This window comes from Phocoena sinus, chromosome 5 (assembly GCF_008692025.1).
Source record: "Phocoena sinus isolate mPhoSin1 chromosome 5, mPhoSin1.pri, whole genome shotgun sequence".
Classification (NCBI taxonomy): Eukaryota; Metazoa; Chordata; class Mammalia; order Artiodactyla; family Phocoenidae; genus Phocoena; species Phocoena sinus.
Window position 1 is genome coordinate 108,853,621 of NC_045767.1, and position 15,925 is coordinate 108,869,545.

A 15,925-nucleotide genomic window follows, 5' to 3' on the forward strand; every position below is an offset into this window, starting at 1 on the left:
GTGTGTGGGGGGGGGGGGGGGTGTCACCCTGCTTACGTGCTTCTCACCTGCCCACAGTACAGGAGAGTGGAATCTAATATCCATGCATATCAGTCGTTTACCGTCTCGTTCTTTTTTAGCCCACAATTATTTTGTGTTTGCCCCTCTGTCTGCGGTAGGAAGACCATGGCTCTAAGTATAATTACACCTGGCAGAGCAGGCTGCAGAGCAGAGAAGCAGTAATACAGCACGGTGGGGCCTCCTGATGAACCCCATTACTCAGAAGGCAGCGTTTCTGTGTGGAGTGAGGCCCCAGCAGGCACTTGGCTTGGCGGGGCTCCCTGCGACCTGTTTGCCTTTACATCCTGGTTCCCTAAGTGGCTGTACAGTTCCTGTTTCTCCACAAAGTGCAACATATTAGAAAAAGCAAACAGATTTTAAAATAATAATTACCAAGGTTTGTACAGATTGTATTTAGTTTACTTTTATCCGTTCCCCCACACCATACCCCTCCAAAAAAACCCACTATGAGACAGTGTCACAGATGAACCAGTTTGTTTTTCATAAAACACTTAAAAAAATAATGATGGCTGTCTTCTTACATAAGCATATACCACGCTTTGTTCACACCAATCAAAGTCCTAAAAGCCAAAGTAACATTTTGCATAGGCATAGTTCATCTTGTGCAAATCTTACTAAAATAAGGCTATTTTCAGTGTTTAGGTAGTGATATACTGAGCAAAGAAAGCTCTCGAGCAACAAGAACGTTTCCCTGCATTCCAAATTCTCTCCAACTACATCTGACTTCCCAGGCAGAGAGCTGAGACCAGTGGATTTGCCTGCGCTGTAAGGCAACACGTGTTGGGCGGAATACAAGTCTTGGAAGTAAAATACAAAGGGACGGATGCTGTGTGCTTGTGTGATGGAGGCAAGAAGGGCTCCATCTTTATTCTTCTCTTAATAAGAAGACGGAAGCCACGACGCAGAAGGCCACAGGGGCAGGTGTGCGTTCTTACGTGCTGTTGAAGGGCCTTCTGAGGTGGACACCTCCAGAAATCACTGCCTCCCGGTGTTCGCTGGGTGTGATCTAAGCTGCAAGCTGAGTGACTCCGAGGGATGGGAGAATAAGGACCAAGAACTCTGAGGAGGAAAAACTGAGCCAAGACTTAGATTCTAGGGGGTACAAGGTGGGAAGATCCGGCTGGGGAGAGGAGGCACACAGAAAACCCCCCTCCCCACGTATCAAGTATCGTCAGGAAGTCTCAAAGTAGAGGTGTCTGTAAGCAGCTTTGCATTTAACGTTCAGTCACGCACTAAAACCTTAAAAAAACAAGAACCTCTATTTGAAAAGGAAAAGCTAACAGTAGCTGTCATCCGAGTCGCCCAGGATCTTGCAGCAGAGAATGGAGTGTTCCTGGGCCAAGGCAGCCAGCTCCTTCAGGAACTCGGGGAAGAGGGCGGCCGCCAGCATGGTGTCCCGCACGGGCGGGGGCAGGCTGGGGGGCACCCCGGCCACCTTGGCTCTGTTTGTCAGGAAGGGCTGAAGCACTCGTGGGGGGCCATCCAGAAAACTCCGGCCGCTCCCTGTCCTGGAGGCGTCCTGAACGGGATCTGAAACTAGAAGGAAGACAGCCATGGTGATCCTCCAGAGCCCTTTCCGCCCACCCCTTAAATGAAGTGTGTGTGTTGGGGGGTGTGGAGTGGAGTGTCTCGTGCGGGTTCAGCTCCCGCTCTGACTGGAGTCTCAAGACACGGCCCCCAGTCCCCACCTCACACCACTCTGAGACACACGGATCTGCCCAGATCAGCTCCAGCACTGGGCATGTGACATGAGAGTTTGATCCCAAATCCTGTAGGAGGGCCTTCATGTAGAAACTGTGGCAAGAATATAGGTTTACCAAGAACCCTCCCCGCCCAGGGCCTGGCGAGGGGGGAGAAGGAAAAAGGCACGTCCTGCGGCCGCGTCAACCAAGTGAGGACACAGGTCACTGCGACGGTTATTTAGGGGTGTCCAGGGGCTCCACCTGTTCTCCCGGCCTCCCAGGGTCGGGGTGACCGTCCGCCCTTTGCCAGCTGAGCCCTGACCACCCGGCAGAGCTGCAGGAGGCCACCTGGGTTACACACACCACACCCTGCCGTCCGCAGCCCAGGCTCCAGCCTCCTGGGCTCCCTGCTGACCCCCAGCCCCTTCTGGCCAGGACTTCCAGCCTTTGTGGAGAATAGAATGGAAGAAGGCTTTTAAAGGCTGGAAATAACGGAGAGGAAGCTGGGTGCTGACAGACCAGACTGGGAACTTCCCGCCACCGTGGGCAGCTCATGGCAGCAAGTGGCTTGGACCTTCCATTCAAGGAAGGTTTCCAGGAGTTTCGATTTCAGTTTCAAAAATGTAGGTCTAAGATGCTATGAACCAAACTTCAACATACCCAAATGATTTGCATTTTCATATCAGATCAGTTTTACCAATTAAAATGGTTCAACTTTCTCTACTATTTAATTCCTGAAGCTCTCCGGCCTTCACAGTGACAGGAATTATTTATGCCGCCTTCTGCCCCCGACTCAAACAGACTCATTACTCCTTATAAATCATCATATTCAAGCTCTTCATTATTTTGGCTGCTTTTTAGAATTCAGTCCCATTTTTCAACACTCTTCTCAGAGTGTCGCTTAACTGTGGTACTAAAAATTCTTGACATTTATAGTACTTTCCACATCTCACTACTATCGTCGTTAGTGTTAAAAAAAAAAAAAAAACTTCCGCTTTACTGCTTCAAATATCCTTTTAGGTTAAAGCTTATCACAGTTCATGCCATAAAGAACTGGAGAAGTTGTTGAGAATCTGCTGCTACCTTTCAGCAGAAACTCACAATATGTCTTGACAACAGAGTGAGGACGAAAGTGTTGACCTCCCTGAGCACACTGCCACCCTTGGGGGACCACGCCTGAGTATCTCCACCCCAGCCCTCCAGCACTGCGGCACCCGGCTCTCCAAAGGGCCCAGCGAGGCTCACTGAGGAAGCTGGGCTGATGCCGCGGGGGATGGGACACTCCGGGCACCAGCCCCAGAGCCACACTGCTCGTGCTGGTTCCCCCACCTGGCATTCCCTTGCCCGTGTCTGCACACCTAAACCTCACCAGGCTTAGACTCTGCCACTTACTGGCTGAGTGACACCAGGCAAGTTGCTTTACCTCTCTGTACTTAATGTCCTCATCTGTCAAAATCTCACGGCTGTAAGGATTAAGTGAGTCAATAGGTATGATGTACACAAGGACCTCTTGGTAAGTGTCAGCCATCACACCACCGTCAATTCAGCCGTCACTGACTTTACAGACCACTCCCATTTCCTGCCCTGGAAGTGATCCCCTGCTCTAGCCTCCCACTCATTTTATTTACCAACTGGGGCTTGCAGTGCCCTTCAGACTTGCGTCGCTGTTTATGCTCTTTCTCCTCTACCAGACTTCCAGGTTTCTGAGAGCTGAGCCCCTAAACGACGTGTCCCTCATGGCCCCTAACACGCTTCCTCATCCACAGAAGAAGCTAATAAACATCATTTGCTGAATGAACGAGGGAAGGGACCGACCAACGTCAGGTCCTCCCTATACCTGATCTTACTGGAGCTGGTTCATTTCCTCATCTCCCGTCTTCCTCTTTCAAATTCACTCCTCTTTTCCCCCAGAAGGGCTTTTGTGGATCATTTATCCAGCTCGATCCATGAATTTAAAAAGCGTCATCGCTTAGGCTCATTTACCTAGTTTGAATCTAAGAATCAACACTGTCTTCGCTAATGAAGGCAGGCGGGCGCCCAGGGAGGGAGACGGAGGGCCAGCAGGGAAGTCCTGGTGGTGGTTCTGTCCCGTCAGCGTGGGACTGGCCCTTCCGTGAGTCAGACTCAACTCAAAAACAAGGAGACCCGAGTTATGGTCCCTGCCTGGCAACTAGCTAATCATATAATGTCTCAGTTTCCTTTTCCACAAGATGGAGATAATACCTACCTGGTCCCCTTCGAGAATTAGAGATCAGTGAAAGGACTCTGAATACAGCTAAATACTAGAAAATACCACCTCTGTAGTTTGAGGGGAAAATGAAAAGACTGGCAAGTAGCTGAGCCTCAGAGACCAATAGTCTCAAGAGTGACAATGTGACAGGAGCACAGGAAGTCCACCCGGACTTCTCCTTCTTTTGGAAGCGTTAGGCTGGTCTCACCAGGGCCTGCGTGACGGAGCAGCTCGGGCTGCGGGCGTCCATCGTAAAAGGGCCCAGGGCATGGCTGCAGCGCCCGGTGCAGAGGCAGGGAGGAGGGAAGTATAAGTAAACGTCAGAACCGGGAGTGGTTTCCTGAAATGTTGCCCTGGGTCTGAAAAGCCACAACAAAGGGTTTTCACGATACTACTGGGAAGACTTGAGAAGTTAGGAGAGAAATCCGTTACCCCTCACCTCCCTGTCAGCGGCATCAGAGAAGGCGCACAGCGCACGGACATGGATACCCCAGTATGTGGGGCCTCTTACAGGACTCTAATCACTCATTGCTCTGTGTCCCGGTGAGAATAGGGCTCCCAGATTCATCTCATTTATAGGCAATCACATCACACGCAAGGCTTCAGCTTTGTACAATGGGACGGAGACCTTTGTCATTCTGAGTTGAGAGATTTTTGAAGTTGAGGGCAGGGTGTCACTTTGCTAACCTGAACGAAGTTAGGAGGTTAATCTGAAAAATTCCATCAAACAGAAGTCCTCGATCCTGAGAGTAGCTTTCTACAAGTCAATGTCCCCTGAGAGTCACAGACCTTGGAAATCATCCCCCACACCTGCCTAACTGACCACCTTACGCAGTGGGAACAAGACCCCCCTGGGCACATATCTGGCAGCCGCCACCATCAGTGTGAGGCCAGGACAGAGCACAAGGCATGCTCACCTGGATCGTGCAGGTCAAGGAGGCCGGTCAGGGTGTGTAGGCACCCGAGCTTAGTGATCCTGGCTGACCACCCGGGCCTCTAACTTCAGCTTCCTTCTATGAAAATGAAGCTAACAGCACCTTTCTTGCCCATTGCACAGTGCTGTTTGAAAAGTAAAACTGTCGGGGAAAGCACTTTACAAAGTGCAAGATACAAGTGAAGACCAAGCCCAGAGTGCAGTGTGGGGAGACGCAAGTCACCTTCTGTCTGGAAGACTGCAAGAACTGCCATAATCCCTTGCAGCTCTTCCCATCAAGAGGCTGGGGGTCTGCTCCACTCCTGCACCTGGGCTGACCAGTGGTTTGGCCAACAGAATACAGCAGAATCGACCCAGTGGAGTCCTGAGCTGGCGCCTCAAGAGACTGCATGTGCTCAGGCTCTCACTCTTGCAACCCTACAGCCATGAAGCTGCCAAGCCAGGGCTAACCTGCTGGATGACGAGAAACGCGGACCCCATCACCACGGCCAGCAGCCACCCCTGTGAGCCGGGCCATCCCAGATGCTCAGCCGCCCACTGACGTCAGCCCCCGAGCGAGTCCTGCCAGCATCAGCCATGCCCGCCTGGGCCAGCAGATCCCCCAGGCAACCACACAGACTCAAGAGCACACATGATGGCTTTGTCTTGAGCCCCTGAGCTTTTGTGGTAGTCTGTTAACACGCAAAAGCTAGCTGAGGCACTGTCTCTCGCAGGGTGAGTCACACGGCGTGCCCCCTGCTCAGAAGGGACAAGCCAACAGGCCGACTGTCCACGGGGCTAGGAGAGGCCACGTGGGGCCCGCAGGCCACCTTCCCACAGACGTGGGCGCTCCTCCCCTCCAGAGATGGCCTGCCTGCTCTCATCCAGGGCCAAGGCTAGAAGCTGCCCCTCATTTCACCAGTGACACAGGGCCCCCCTTTCTTTCAAAGTGTGCCTTGCGGTGTCCTAATGCCCTTCACACCCCGAGTCCTACAGCCAGAAAGGACTCGAGAGATGGAAGACAAACCCTTCACTTAAGAGTCGAGGAGAGACTTCCCTGGTGGTACAGTGGTTAAGAATCCGTCTGCCAATGCAGGGGACACGGGTTCGAGCCCTGGTCCAGGAAGATCCCACATGCCACGGAGCAACTAAGCCTGTGCACCACAACTACTGAGCTCGCGGGCCACAGTTACTGAAGCCCACGCACCTAGAGCCCGTGCTCTGCGACAAGAGAAGCCACCGAACGAGAAGCCCGCACACCGCAACGAAGGGTAGCCCCCGCTCGATGCAACTAGGGAAAGTCCGGACACAGCAGTGAAGACCCAATGCAGCCAAAAATAAATAAATAAAATTTAAAAAAAAAAAGGGCTTCCCGGGTGGCGCAGTGGTTGAGAGTCTGCCTGCCGATGCAGGGGACGCGGGTTCGTGCCCTGGTGCGGGAAGATCCCACATGCCGCGGAGCGGCTGGGCCCGTGAGCCATGGCCGCTGAACTTGCGCGTCCAGAGCCTGTGCTCCTCAACGGGAGAGGCCACAACAGTGAGAGGCCCGTGTACCGCAAAAAAAAAAAAAAAAAAAAGTCGAGGAGCACGAAGCCCAGTGAGGCCAAGTGACCGAGATCAAACAGCTACACAGAGGCAAGGTCATGCCTTCACAGGGCTGGGGTTTTTTCAGCTTCCCTCAAAGGTTTAACACTGCCCCAAGTTACACTTGTGCCTCTCACTCCAAATCGTGTTTCCGATCACATGCTTTAGCCCCGGACCAAGAGCCCTGCTCTCTCCACTGTTCACCTACCACAAAGCAGCCTGGCTTGTCCAGGGGAGGTGAGCGAAAGCCAGCGCAACGTGGGCCGTTCCCTGGCCTGCCCTCTCACCAAGGCTGAGGCCACAGCTCAGGAGACAGCTGGCGTCAAACCTGCGCTAGCAGAGCCCACCCGAGGCCAGGCAGCCCCATCCCCAGGCCTGGCCGCCGGCAGGGTCCTCAGGCTCCGGTCGGCGGCCGCCCCCCGCCCCCCGCCCACTTGGCCAGGCCTCCTGAGCCGATGGAAGGCGCTCTCAGGAGGGCTAAGGGGTGCATAAACTTTACTGCTCTTTACTGCTCCAAGGGAGTGGTTTTTACCTTCCAGAGCCTAAAGCACATTCATTTGGGGCCCGAGAGTATCTGGAAACATAATAAAGAGAACGGATGCCCTCCTTAGGGTAGGACCGGCCAAAAAACGGCTCCGGGTGTGCACATAACGCTCCCTTCTGGCCCACACGAGCTAAGTTATTTATTCTAGCGGCAGTCCCCACATCACTCCTGCCCTGCACTACCCGGTTAGGAAAGCAAATGCCCCGCGAGACCCTCCAAACTGGGACCGGGCCGGGTGCGGCAGGGTAGACTTTCCTTTGGGTTTAAGGACGCTCAGGGGAGGCTCTTCCCTGCTGCTTAAAAATGGAAATCTATTTAGATGCTTTTAGGGTCCAGGAGCTGAGGCAGCACCTGTGATTCCAAGTCGGGAAGCTGCGGAAAGGGAAGAGCGGCTGACCTTTGGTGGGTGCCTCAGGGCTCGGGTCGGACAGGTCCACGCGGAAGAGCAGGTACTGCTGGGCTTGGATGAGGAGGCCCGGGAAGTCTCTCTCCCCAGAGGCGAACTGCTCAATCTTGTTCTTCACAGATGCGAGGACCTGTCAAAAGCAGCACTAATGACGCTACCGCCTCAGCACAGACTTCCACCCTGCATCAGGACATCTGTCAGGCAGAGGCCCCGCCGCAGGGTTTTAACCGCCTGGGTGTTCTGGGGAGGGCCCTCTCGAAACGTCAAGCCAAACGAAGCTTCTAAAGCTTCGCAGTTTGTCTAGACAAATCAACACAACCAGCATAACAGGTAACAGAAGGGGCAGGAGAGCAAATGAATGAGAACGGGGCGGGGCGGGGCGGTACCTGGTAGAGGGAGCGCACGCTGGGCTGGAAGACCATGTTGGTGTTGAGCAGGAAGGAGCGCAAGAGGGGCTGCGGGTAGCTGGCCAGCTGCGTGATGATGCCGATGAGCAGCAAATTCACGTGCAGCGAGTTCTCCAGCATGTTCTCCAGCTTGGACAGGACCACGCTGATGAACGGGCCTGTGGAAGGACACGAGGCTTCAGGGCCGGCTGGGGACACGGGCCATCTGTCCCGAAAACCGAGGAGCCGCCGGGGCCACCGGGTGCAAACCGAATTCAGACAAGTGCAGCCGACGCGGCCAGGTCGCCTCCTACCTCAAAACCAAACCACAAGACACACCACCGCCACGAAAAGAAAACAGAAACACGGGCGTGGTAGCTAGTATTTTGACTCCCAGAGCAGTTTTAATACTTTGAAAATTATCACAGACCTTTAAAAAAACCAGATGACCAATAATTTAATTTTTAAAATCAAAATATACTTTTCATACTATTTCTGTATCTCCTGGGGCTGTCAGTGCTCAAAAACATGGCATTTATCATCCCGTGATGCTGCGTGCTGGAGGGCGTCCTGCAAACATTAGAGGCCATTAAAAGTTTTAGGGCTTCCCTGGTGGCGCAGTGGTTGAGAGTCCGCCTGCCGATGCAGGGGACACGGGTTCGTGCCCCGGTCCGGGAAGATCCCACATGCCGCGGAGCGGCTGGGCCCGAGCCATGGCCGCTGAGCCTGCGCGTCCGGAGCCTGTGCTCCGCAACGGGAGAGGCCACAACAGTGAGAGGCCCGTGTACCGCAAAAAAAAAAAAAAAAGTTTTAGTAACAAAAAAATCTTCATGTCGTTAAAGAATAGCAAACACATATAACTATGTTTACCAAACAGCAGCACTGTGAACGGGGGACTGTCTGTCCCCCAAAAGCACCTGAGAAAGACTCTGTCTTGTCAGTGTCACAATGTGGAAGAACCAGAAGAGAAGATCAGAGGTAAAGGTGGGCATGGCTGTAATTTTAGAGCCATGCTTTAATTTTCAGGGGGAGGTGGGGATGAGAGGGAGAGAAGGGACTCAGTTTGGAGAGCTGGAGTTTGGTGTGTCCTAGGTTCCTTAAACAAGAAAATCCCTATCACTATAAAAGCAGTTTGTAAAACAACAATAGGCAAAAAGAAGCTGTGACTAATCTGGGTCACTAGAAAAATAATATGCTTTCTGTTTGTGTTCACTGAAGACAGGGAAAATCCAGGCAATAAATCTGGCATTACTAAAACTACTTGAAGATGTTTTCCATTTTCACCGTAACAGTGGTCCATTAAACAAAATCAATGAGAACTTTCTATTTCCCCCAGTGGAGCTATTGATGATGTCACTAAACCATGGCATATTTATGACAAAAGCACATAACCCTTGATAAATAAGCATGTCTTATGAAGATTTCACCAACATTAATATGAGTTTAACGAAAACATACTTCATCACAAGATGCTTCATTCAGAAGCCCTGGTTAGCGGAAGAGTTAAACCCTTTTTGTAAGAAAGCAGAAGCTGTCTGTGAGAAATGGGAACAGCAAACCACACCTGCAAGTAACAGGATAATGGCAATATTCCCGGTGCCACAAGCACAGAGGATGTCTTCTTAGGGGCCTGGGAACTCAGAAGAGACACTTTCCCTTTGTGTGCTGAGATTAGCCCCAACTTCCCCATCGTTAGGGGTCAGGGGCAGAGCTCCTGAGTCACTTTCCATGACACAGGAGGTCAATGAATTCTTTGAATAGAGAGCCCTTGCTTACAAAACTGGGAGAGTTTGCCAAACACATTCAGAAACTCTGGACTGGAACCCCATTTTGAAAGCAACTTGATGGGGTTCCATCAAGAACCTCGAAAATGTCACCGGTAGCCCTTCTTAATTCTAGTCTTCCAGGCAGACAGGGGAAGGCTGCTGCTATCCTCACTCCTCCACCCCAGACCCGGGCTTTCCCCGCAGTCCCTGGGGCTCAGCATCTATTCCCTTCCAGAGGAGTAGAGACAGGTGAATCAGGTGATACTTGGGTGGAAAGAGTCTCCTATAAAACCTGTCTCCTTAGTGGAGCCCTCAGCTTCTCTGCCATAGGCCCAGACTAGAGCTGGCCTCACCTGGCCATCCTACAAAAACGAAAGCTGCACGGTGCAGCGGCAGGGGAGAAAGTCTACGGTCCATCACTACTGAGAGGGAGAAAAAAACCCAGCCTGCCCCTGCGCCCTGTGAGAGTCAGGGTCATCGCTGTCTCGCTTGAACGACAGAATATTAGGTCAAGGTCAGCAGATTGTCATTATAATCCACTAAAAACATTAATTACAGCTTCTTAGGCGTGTGCAGTAAGAAACATATATTAAACACTTTCAAGTTCCTGTTTTATTCTTAGTTGCTTTCTAGCACTTAAAAAAACCTCCTTAGCAAAATGCAGTTGCTAGGGGAAACTGGCAAGCCGCTGAAAACGAGAAAAGTCAGCTACAATTCAGAAGGCTACAGGTGTGGGGGGGTGATGCCGGGTGTATTTTTTCCCCTTTTCATCCAGGAAGACAGATAAATTCCGCACCCATAAAATACTGAATTTTCAAAACAACTAATACTATGGCGTTTCCTTCTCTCCCCTCAAGCCCTCTTTTCCCTTTGCCCCCCACCCCAGCTCCCAGACTCCAAGGGGAGCTGCCATCACCCTGCACCTCAGCTCTGCGGAGTCCACACTGGAACATCTCCCAAACGTGGACCGCCACCTCCTCTCTGCCTGACGCCAGAGACACCTCATTTCTTGTCTGGACTTCAGCAACGGTTTTTCTATTTTAATAAAGACTAAAATGATTTAAAATTTCTCTGCTTCAAGCAGCATAGGAATATAAAGAACAGGCCTCCTCCCTGGAGGCAACCCATGTTAACAGATCCAAGTGTATTCTTCCAGAAATGTTTCACATACGTAATAAGTACTAATAACTGAATTATCATTCAGAACATTTATTAATCACTTATTATGTGCCAGGCAGTGTTCTAAGCACTCTTAAAGTATCAACTTAAATATTCACAACAACCCTACAAAGTGTGCTTATTATTTATCCACATTTAAAGATGACCAGAATGCCAAGTACACAGTTAGTAAATGGAGTCACAATTTTAATTCAGACCATCTGTTTCCAGTGCCAGGACTCTTAACTGACACACTATCCTGCCTCCCAGGGTGTGTGTGTGTGTGTGTGTGTGTGTGTGTGTGTGTGTGTGTGTGTGTGTATCTCCTGGTATTTTTTTTAAAACAAATGATAAAATGACAACACTGTCTACACACCGTTCAGCCCCTTGCTTTTCCACTGCACAACAGCTCCCAGAGACCGTCCCACATCAGCACACAGAACTGTCTCATTCATTCACAAGGTATTTGGTTGCCATGGGTGTTGCATTAGCAACACAGTCCCCTACTGGTGGACATATAGGTTATTTCTAGTCTCTTTCTATTATAAACAACGCTGCAGTGAACATCTTTGTGTACACATCTCAGCACATCCGTGTGAGCACAGCTGTGAAAATGTTCCTAGAAACATTACTGGTGCATTTCAAATCCTGATATGATGACAAGTCTCTTACTTTGATCTTCCTGGCACCAACCTCTCCTCACTCCAGTGCTCTCTCCCCACTCTCCAAGGCTGGCCTTTCCAAACACGGATCTGGTCACATCATTTGCCAACTCTGATAATTCCAGGGCATCTTCAGTGCCAGGAGCACAAGGCCCCCATTCCTCAGCGTGGTCCAAAGGCCCTCCTGGGCCGGCATCAACCAATTTTGTGGATTCCTCTCTACCCCCCAAGACCCATGCCTTGTCACCCCCATGTGCTGTCAGGCTCCTTTTCCTTACCTGTTGTTTCCTCTGCCTGGACTGTCATTCTCAGCTCCTTTTACCCAGAAGCTTCTGTTCACTGTGCCCCTCCTCTGTGAAGCCTTTCCCACTCCCCACACAGGGCTCCCATAGGATTTGGATACAATGACTAACACATTTCTCACTAAGAGAGTATAGTTCTTTATTGACGTCTCTTCTGAAAGTCTACAAATCCCTTCATTTTTGTGTCCTTAGTACCTAGCACAGAACCTGCCAACTATTAGGGGATCAATAAAAGATTGCTGACTTCATGAATAAATAAAATTAATTAGATAAATGAAATGCAATGCTTTGATTTTGCTGAGAAGCAAATTCATTTCAGTGGAAATCAGGGTTCCATGGAGAGAGGGAAGTTAAGCAAATGCTGCAGAACTCAGAAGTTTAGACACTACAAAGTTCACAAACGTGGAAAGAGAAACGACATTTCCTGAAGCTGTGTACAAGCTTCAAAGGAGGAAACAGGCAACGTTTTAGTTAAAATTACCTATACGTACCCAAATCTCAGGTTATGTTTTGGCGGTGTTCAGGTGTATCATATTCAAAATATTGTTATTTTATAGGTGGTGTATTAGTTTTTTTTTTTTTTTGCCCTAAGCTATACTTTATGTCCTCAATTTGCATATTGCCCAGGGATGAAGCCCCTTGTATAGGCTGGCATTCTAAAGAACAATCTTCATTAGCAGTGGGTAGTCCTGATGTCTTGGAGAACACTGCAGACAAAGCAGGATTCCTGCTGGGGGAGAGTAAATGCGGCAGCCCTAGGGCAGAGTTGGGACTGAGCTAGGCTACTCTGCCCTCTTCCTCCCACCAAGCTCTCCCCCCCCTCCCCTTATCAACTGGGAAGAGCCAGATTATCTAATCCTTTTTACTTATGACTGACTGATTGAATTTTAATTAAAACCCATTCACACTGAAATGTTATCTCGGCTAGAACCTCAAGCCTTTTAATTGTGGAATTAAAAGCTTTCTCCCTGTTTAAATAAATTTTCAGGCATCCGTAAACAGATGAATAAAAGTTGGAGGAGGGCGGAAGAGCTCCTTGAGATCACGTTAAGCCTGCCTGGCTGGACCCAAAGATGCTGTGACTTCGTGTATTTTGGGTGATCCAAGGAGGCGGGAGCATGATCTCCGCCCACCGAGCTGCCCCCTGCTGGCCAGGGAAGGACAAGCCTCAGCTGAGGCTGCTGGAGGCTGCCTGTGGTAACAGTCATGACACGGCCCACCACCCCAGCTCAGGATCACATTTGGTCCTCCCCGAGTTAGGGCACCAAGGCCACATGGCTGGAAGCGCCAGAGCCAGGAGTCCCCACAGGCGTGACTGCAAGGCCAGTCTGTCCCGCTAAGATGTTGGCTCCTTAGGACCCTCTCCTCTAACTGAACACCATTCAGGGGTCCCACCCCAGCTGTCCCTGAGCCTGAGGACCCCTCCTCTGAGCCAGGTCCCTCTGTACCACGATTTGCAGATTTCAGATTTTGTAACAGAGCAGGACCCTGTGGGGCCTTCCCAGGACAGACCCCATCCCCCCACCCCCGCCATGTCCTCCACCTGCCTCTTGCCTGCAGAAAAATTTTAGCCAAAGAATAAATTTAATCAGAGAAATGAGAAACTAAAAAAGCAAAGGAAAATAGTCAAGCAAGACAAAATACTAACAGTCTAGCCATGAAACCAAGTCAAGGCCCTTTAGTTCCTCCTCAAGGGCTGTAGAGAATATTCTGAGCCATATCCTTGGAGCTGTTTTGTAGATACTGAAACCCTCACCAGGTGGAAGAAGTGAACTACACAATGACCTGACTGTATCCCTGACATAAGCTGCTGCAGTTCTAAGAACGGGCCACAGAGAAATGGGAACAAACCGACCCTGGAACTGAAGAGTAACTGTACTTAAAACAATCGAGATGACGATGCTGGTCAGACCACTGCGTGACTCATTTCAAGATGGCTGTCCGAGCTGACTGTGCTGTTTCTGCAGGGAGCCCCCTCCCTCCGCCTATACACCCCTGAAGCTCCCCTTTAAAAGCTCCTGCCCCCGATCGGCATTGGGGAATTGGCTTTTGGACACGAGTCCACCTTCTTCCCAGGTTGCCGGCCTCCTGAATACAGCAATCTTTCTTTTCCTACTGACAAGTACTGGCTTTGAAGCAGCGAGCAGCCAAACCTGAGTTCAGTGACCATTTTACTTGGGTAATAATTTAACGATAATAATTCTATCATAATTCCTAACCTCAATCCACTTACCTGATACCCCATCCTACCCCTTTGCCTCGTCCGTGATTTCTACCTGCTGTTAGGGGTTTATCACTGGAACACAGCCACTCTCTAGCACAGTGATGAGTTTATGTGGGTCTACTCATTTTTGGATGAAGATTTTGTGATTAACTGAAATGAGCTCCCAGGCCCAGGCAAAGGCACGACGAACCCCAATGGCTTCTGCTGTGTGTACACAGCCACATTGATTCAAGGGGTATTCTGAGTACCTACTATGTGCTCTCTCCACTGTTCAGCACCAGGGATAGAGCAGAGAACAAGCCAACACCTGTGCCCTCAGGAAGCACACATGCCAGTGGGGGAAACTGTAATTTTTTTTTTAAATACACATAAAAGCAAATGCTAAGGAGAAAAATAAATTAGGCTAGAGGAAATGAGGCTATTAAATGATGAGACTGGATTTCTTGTGTGGTTTAGTCAGTGCTACTACTTTATCAAAGGCATATCAAGGGAAGTTACTCAATGGCAAAATGTAACCTCTAATTTGCTGGGGGGAAAAAAACAAACGACAGAATAAGATAAAAATAAAACCACCCCTCCCTGCTGCTTACAAAAATATTCCACCCCTCTGGTAGGTAAACTGATAAGGCTCCTTACCTGCACCTTCCTCACTCTCCGGGTGCAATACGTACAAGCGCTTTCAAAAGCAGAAACCACAAAGCAATTAGCGTCACCTGTGAATGGGGTGCTCTGAGTCCTCGCGGGACGGTGACCGGCAAAGGCAGCCTCATCTCTCGCTCCAAACGGGGACGGCGGGGTCTCTGCGGCAGGAGCCTCAGCTATGAAAGAGTCAAAGTCATCCCCTTCCCCTTCTGGTTCCTTCTTCCCCTCTTCTTCTTCTCCTCTGCTCTCATTTTCCTCCTCTTCGGGCTCCTTTGTAAGAAGCAACGGATCAGGAGAGGAGAAACTCTGCTCCATCAAGCCCTCGGTGCTGGAACCCAGTTCTTTAATGATTTGGTCATACTGGGCAATGAAATCTTCACCCTCGGGGTTAGTCACTGTCAGGCGTGCACCGTGCTCTGCCTCGGGGTTGGGGGCCGCTAACTCGGGGCTTGATTCCAGGGCGACTTCGGGCTCGTTCTCTCCTTCTGGTTCCTTGGACACACCGTGAAACACGTCTGAATCGTCCCTACCATGTTCCTCCTCTGAATCTGTCTCTGGCTGAGGGCCGGGCAGGGGGCCGTTGCTCACAGGGGGATCCTGGACCTGGGTCTGGGCTTGGGTTGGGGGCCTCGCGGCATCCTGCCGTGAACCGCTGGTGTCCTCAGCATCCTTCTCAGCACACAACCTGTACACCATCACGTCATCCTGGAAGTCGGACTCTTCGATGTAGGCCCCTTTGAAGAGCAGGATGGCGTTCTTCTTCATCTCCTGGATGTGTCTGGGAGGATCCACGGGGACCGGGGGGCCCGAGTTCTCTGCATCCTCATACGGCCCAGGGCAGCCCCCACCCACCCCCGAGGAGATCCCGGTGTCGTAGCTGTCGTCCCACTCCAGCTCCGTGTGGCTCTTCTCCTTTCTGGGAGCCAGCTGGGGCCCCGTCGTCCTGGGGACCTGCTGTGGGAGGCTGAGCACAGGGTAGGTGGCACTGGGAGCCCTCTCCTCGGGCGGGCCCAGCAGAGCCGGGCAAAGCGCCTCGGGGTCGGGGGAGTCTCCATCGTACAGGGCGGACCACACGTGGCAATCCCGTATGCAGCGGAGGATGTTGGTGTGGGCCTCCCAGAGGTACTGCAGGTAGCTGATGTCCAAGGCTTTGCCGTACTCCACGATGCAGGCCGACGGCGAGAACGCCTCGGCGGGCAGCTGCTCCGAGGGCCCTGCCCCGGGAGACACACAAGTCAGAACCGGGCAGGGGGACACAGGCAATGGATGGGAATGCAACTCATCCGGCTGCCGAGGCTTTGTCCCACCAGCTACTTTGGTTCTAATAATTTCTGATTAAATGATTTCCAGACAATAAAAAAAAGTT

General features: G+C 51.0%; 1 protein-coding gene across 2 annotated transcripts in view; it reads right to left on the bottom strand.

Moving 5' to 3' along the window:
• Positions 1-15,925, bottom strand: part of FAM160A1 (family with sequence similarity 160 member A1) — a 269,946-nt gene continuing 254,021 nt past the window's right edge. Inside the window, exons 10-13 of one of the 2 annotated variants that reach the window (XM_032632821.1) lie at positions 14,631-15,773; positions 7,806-7,984; positions 7,411-7,549; positions 1-1,596 (exon numbers count right to left, since the gene is read on the bottom strand). In XM_032632821.1, the coding sequence (XP_032488712.1) occupies positions 1,337-1,596; positions 7,411-7,549; positions 7,806-7,984; positions 14,631-15,773 (1,721 nt within the window). In that variant the 3' untranslated portion in view covers positions 1-1,336. Of the gene's footprint in view, positions 1,597-7,364; positions 7,550-7,805; positions 7,985-14,630; positions 15,774-15,925 lie in introns of both variants that reach the window. The other variant, XM_032632820.1, reaches the window with a different exon arrangement.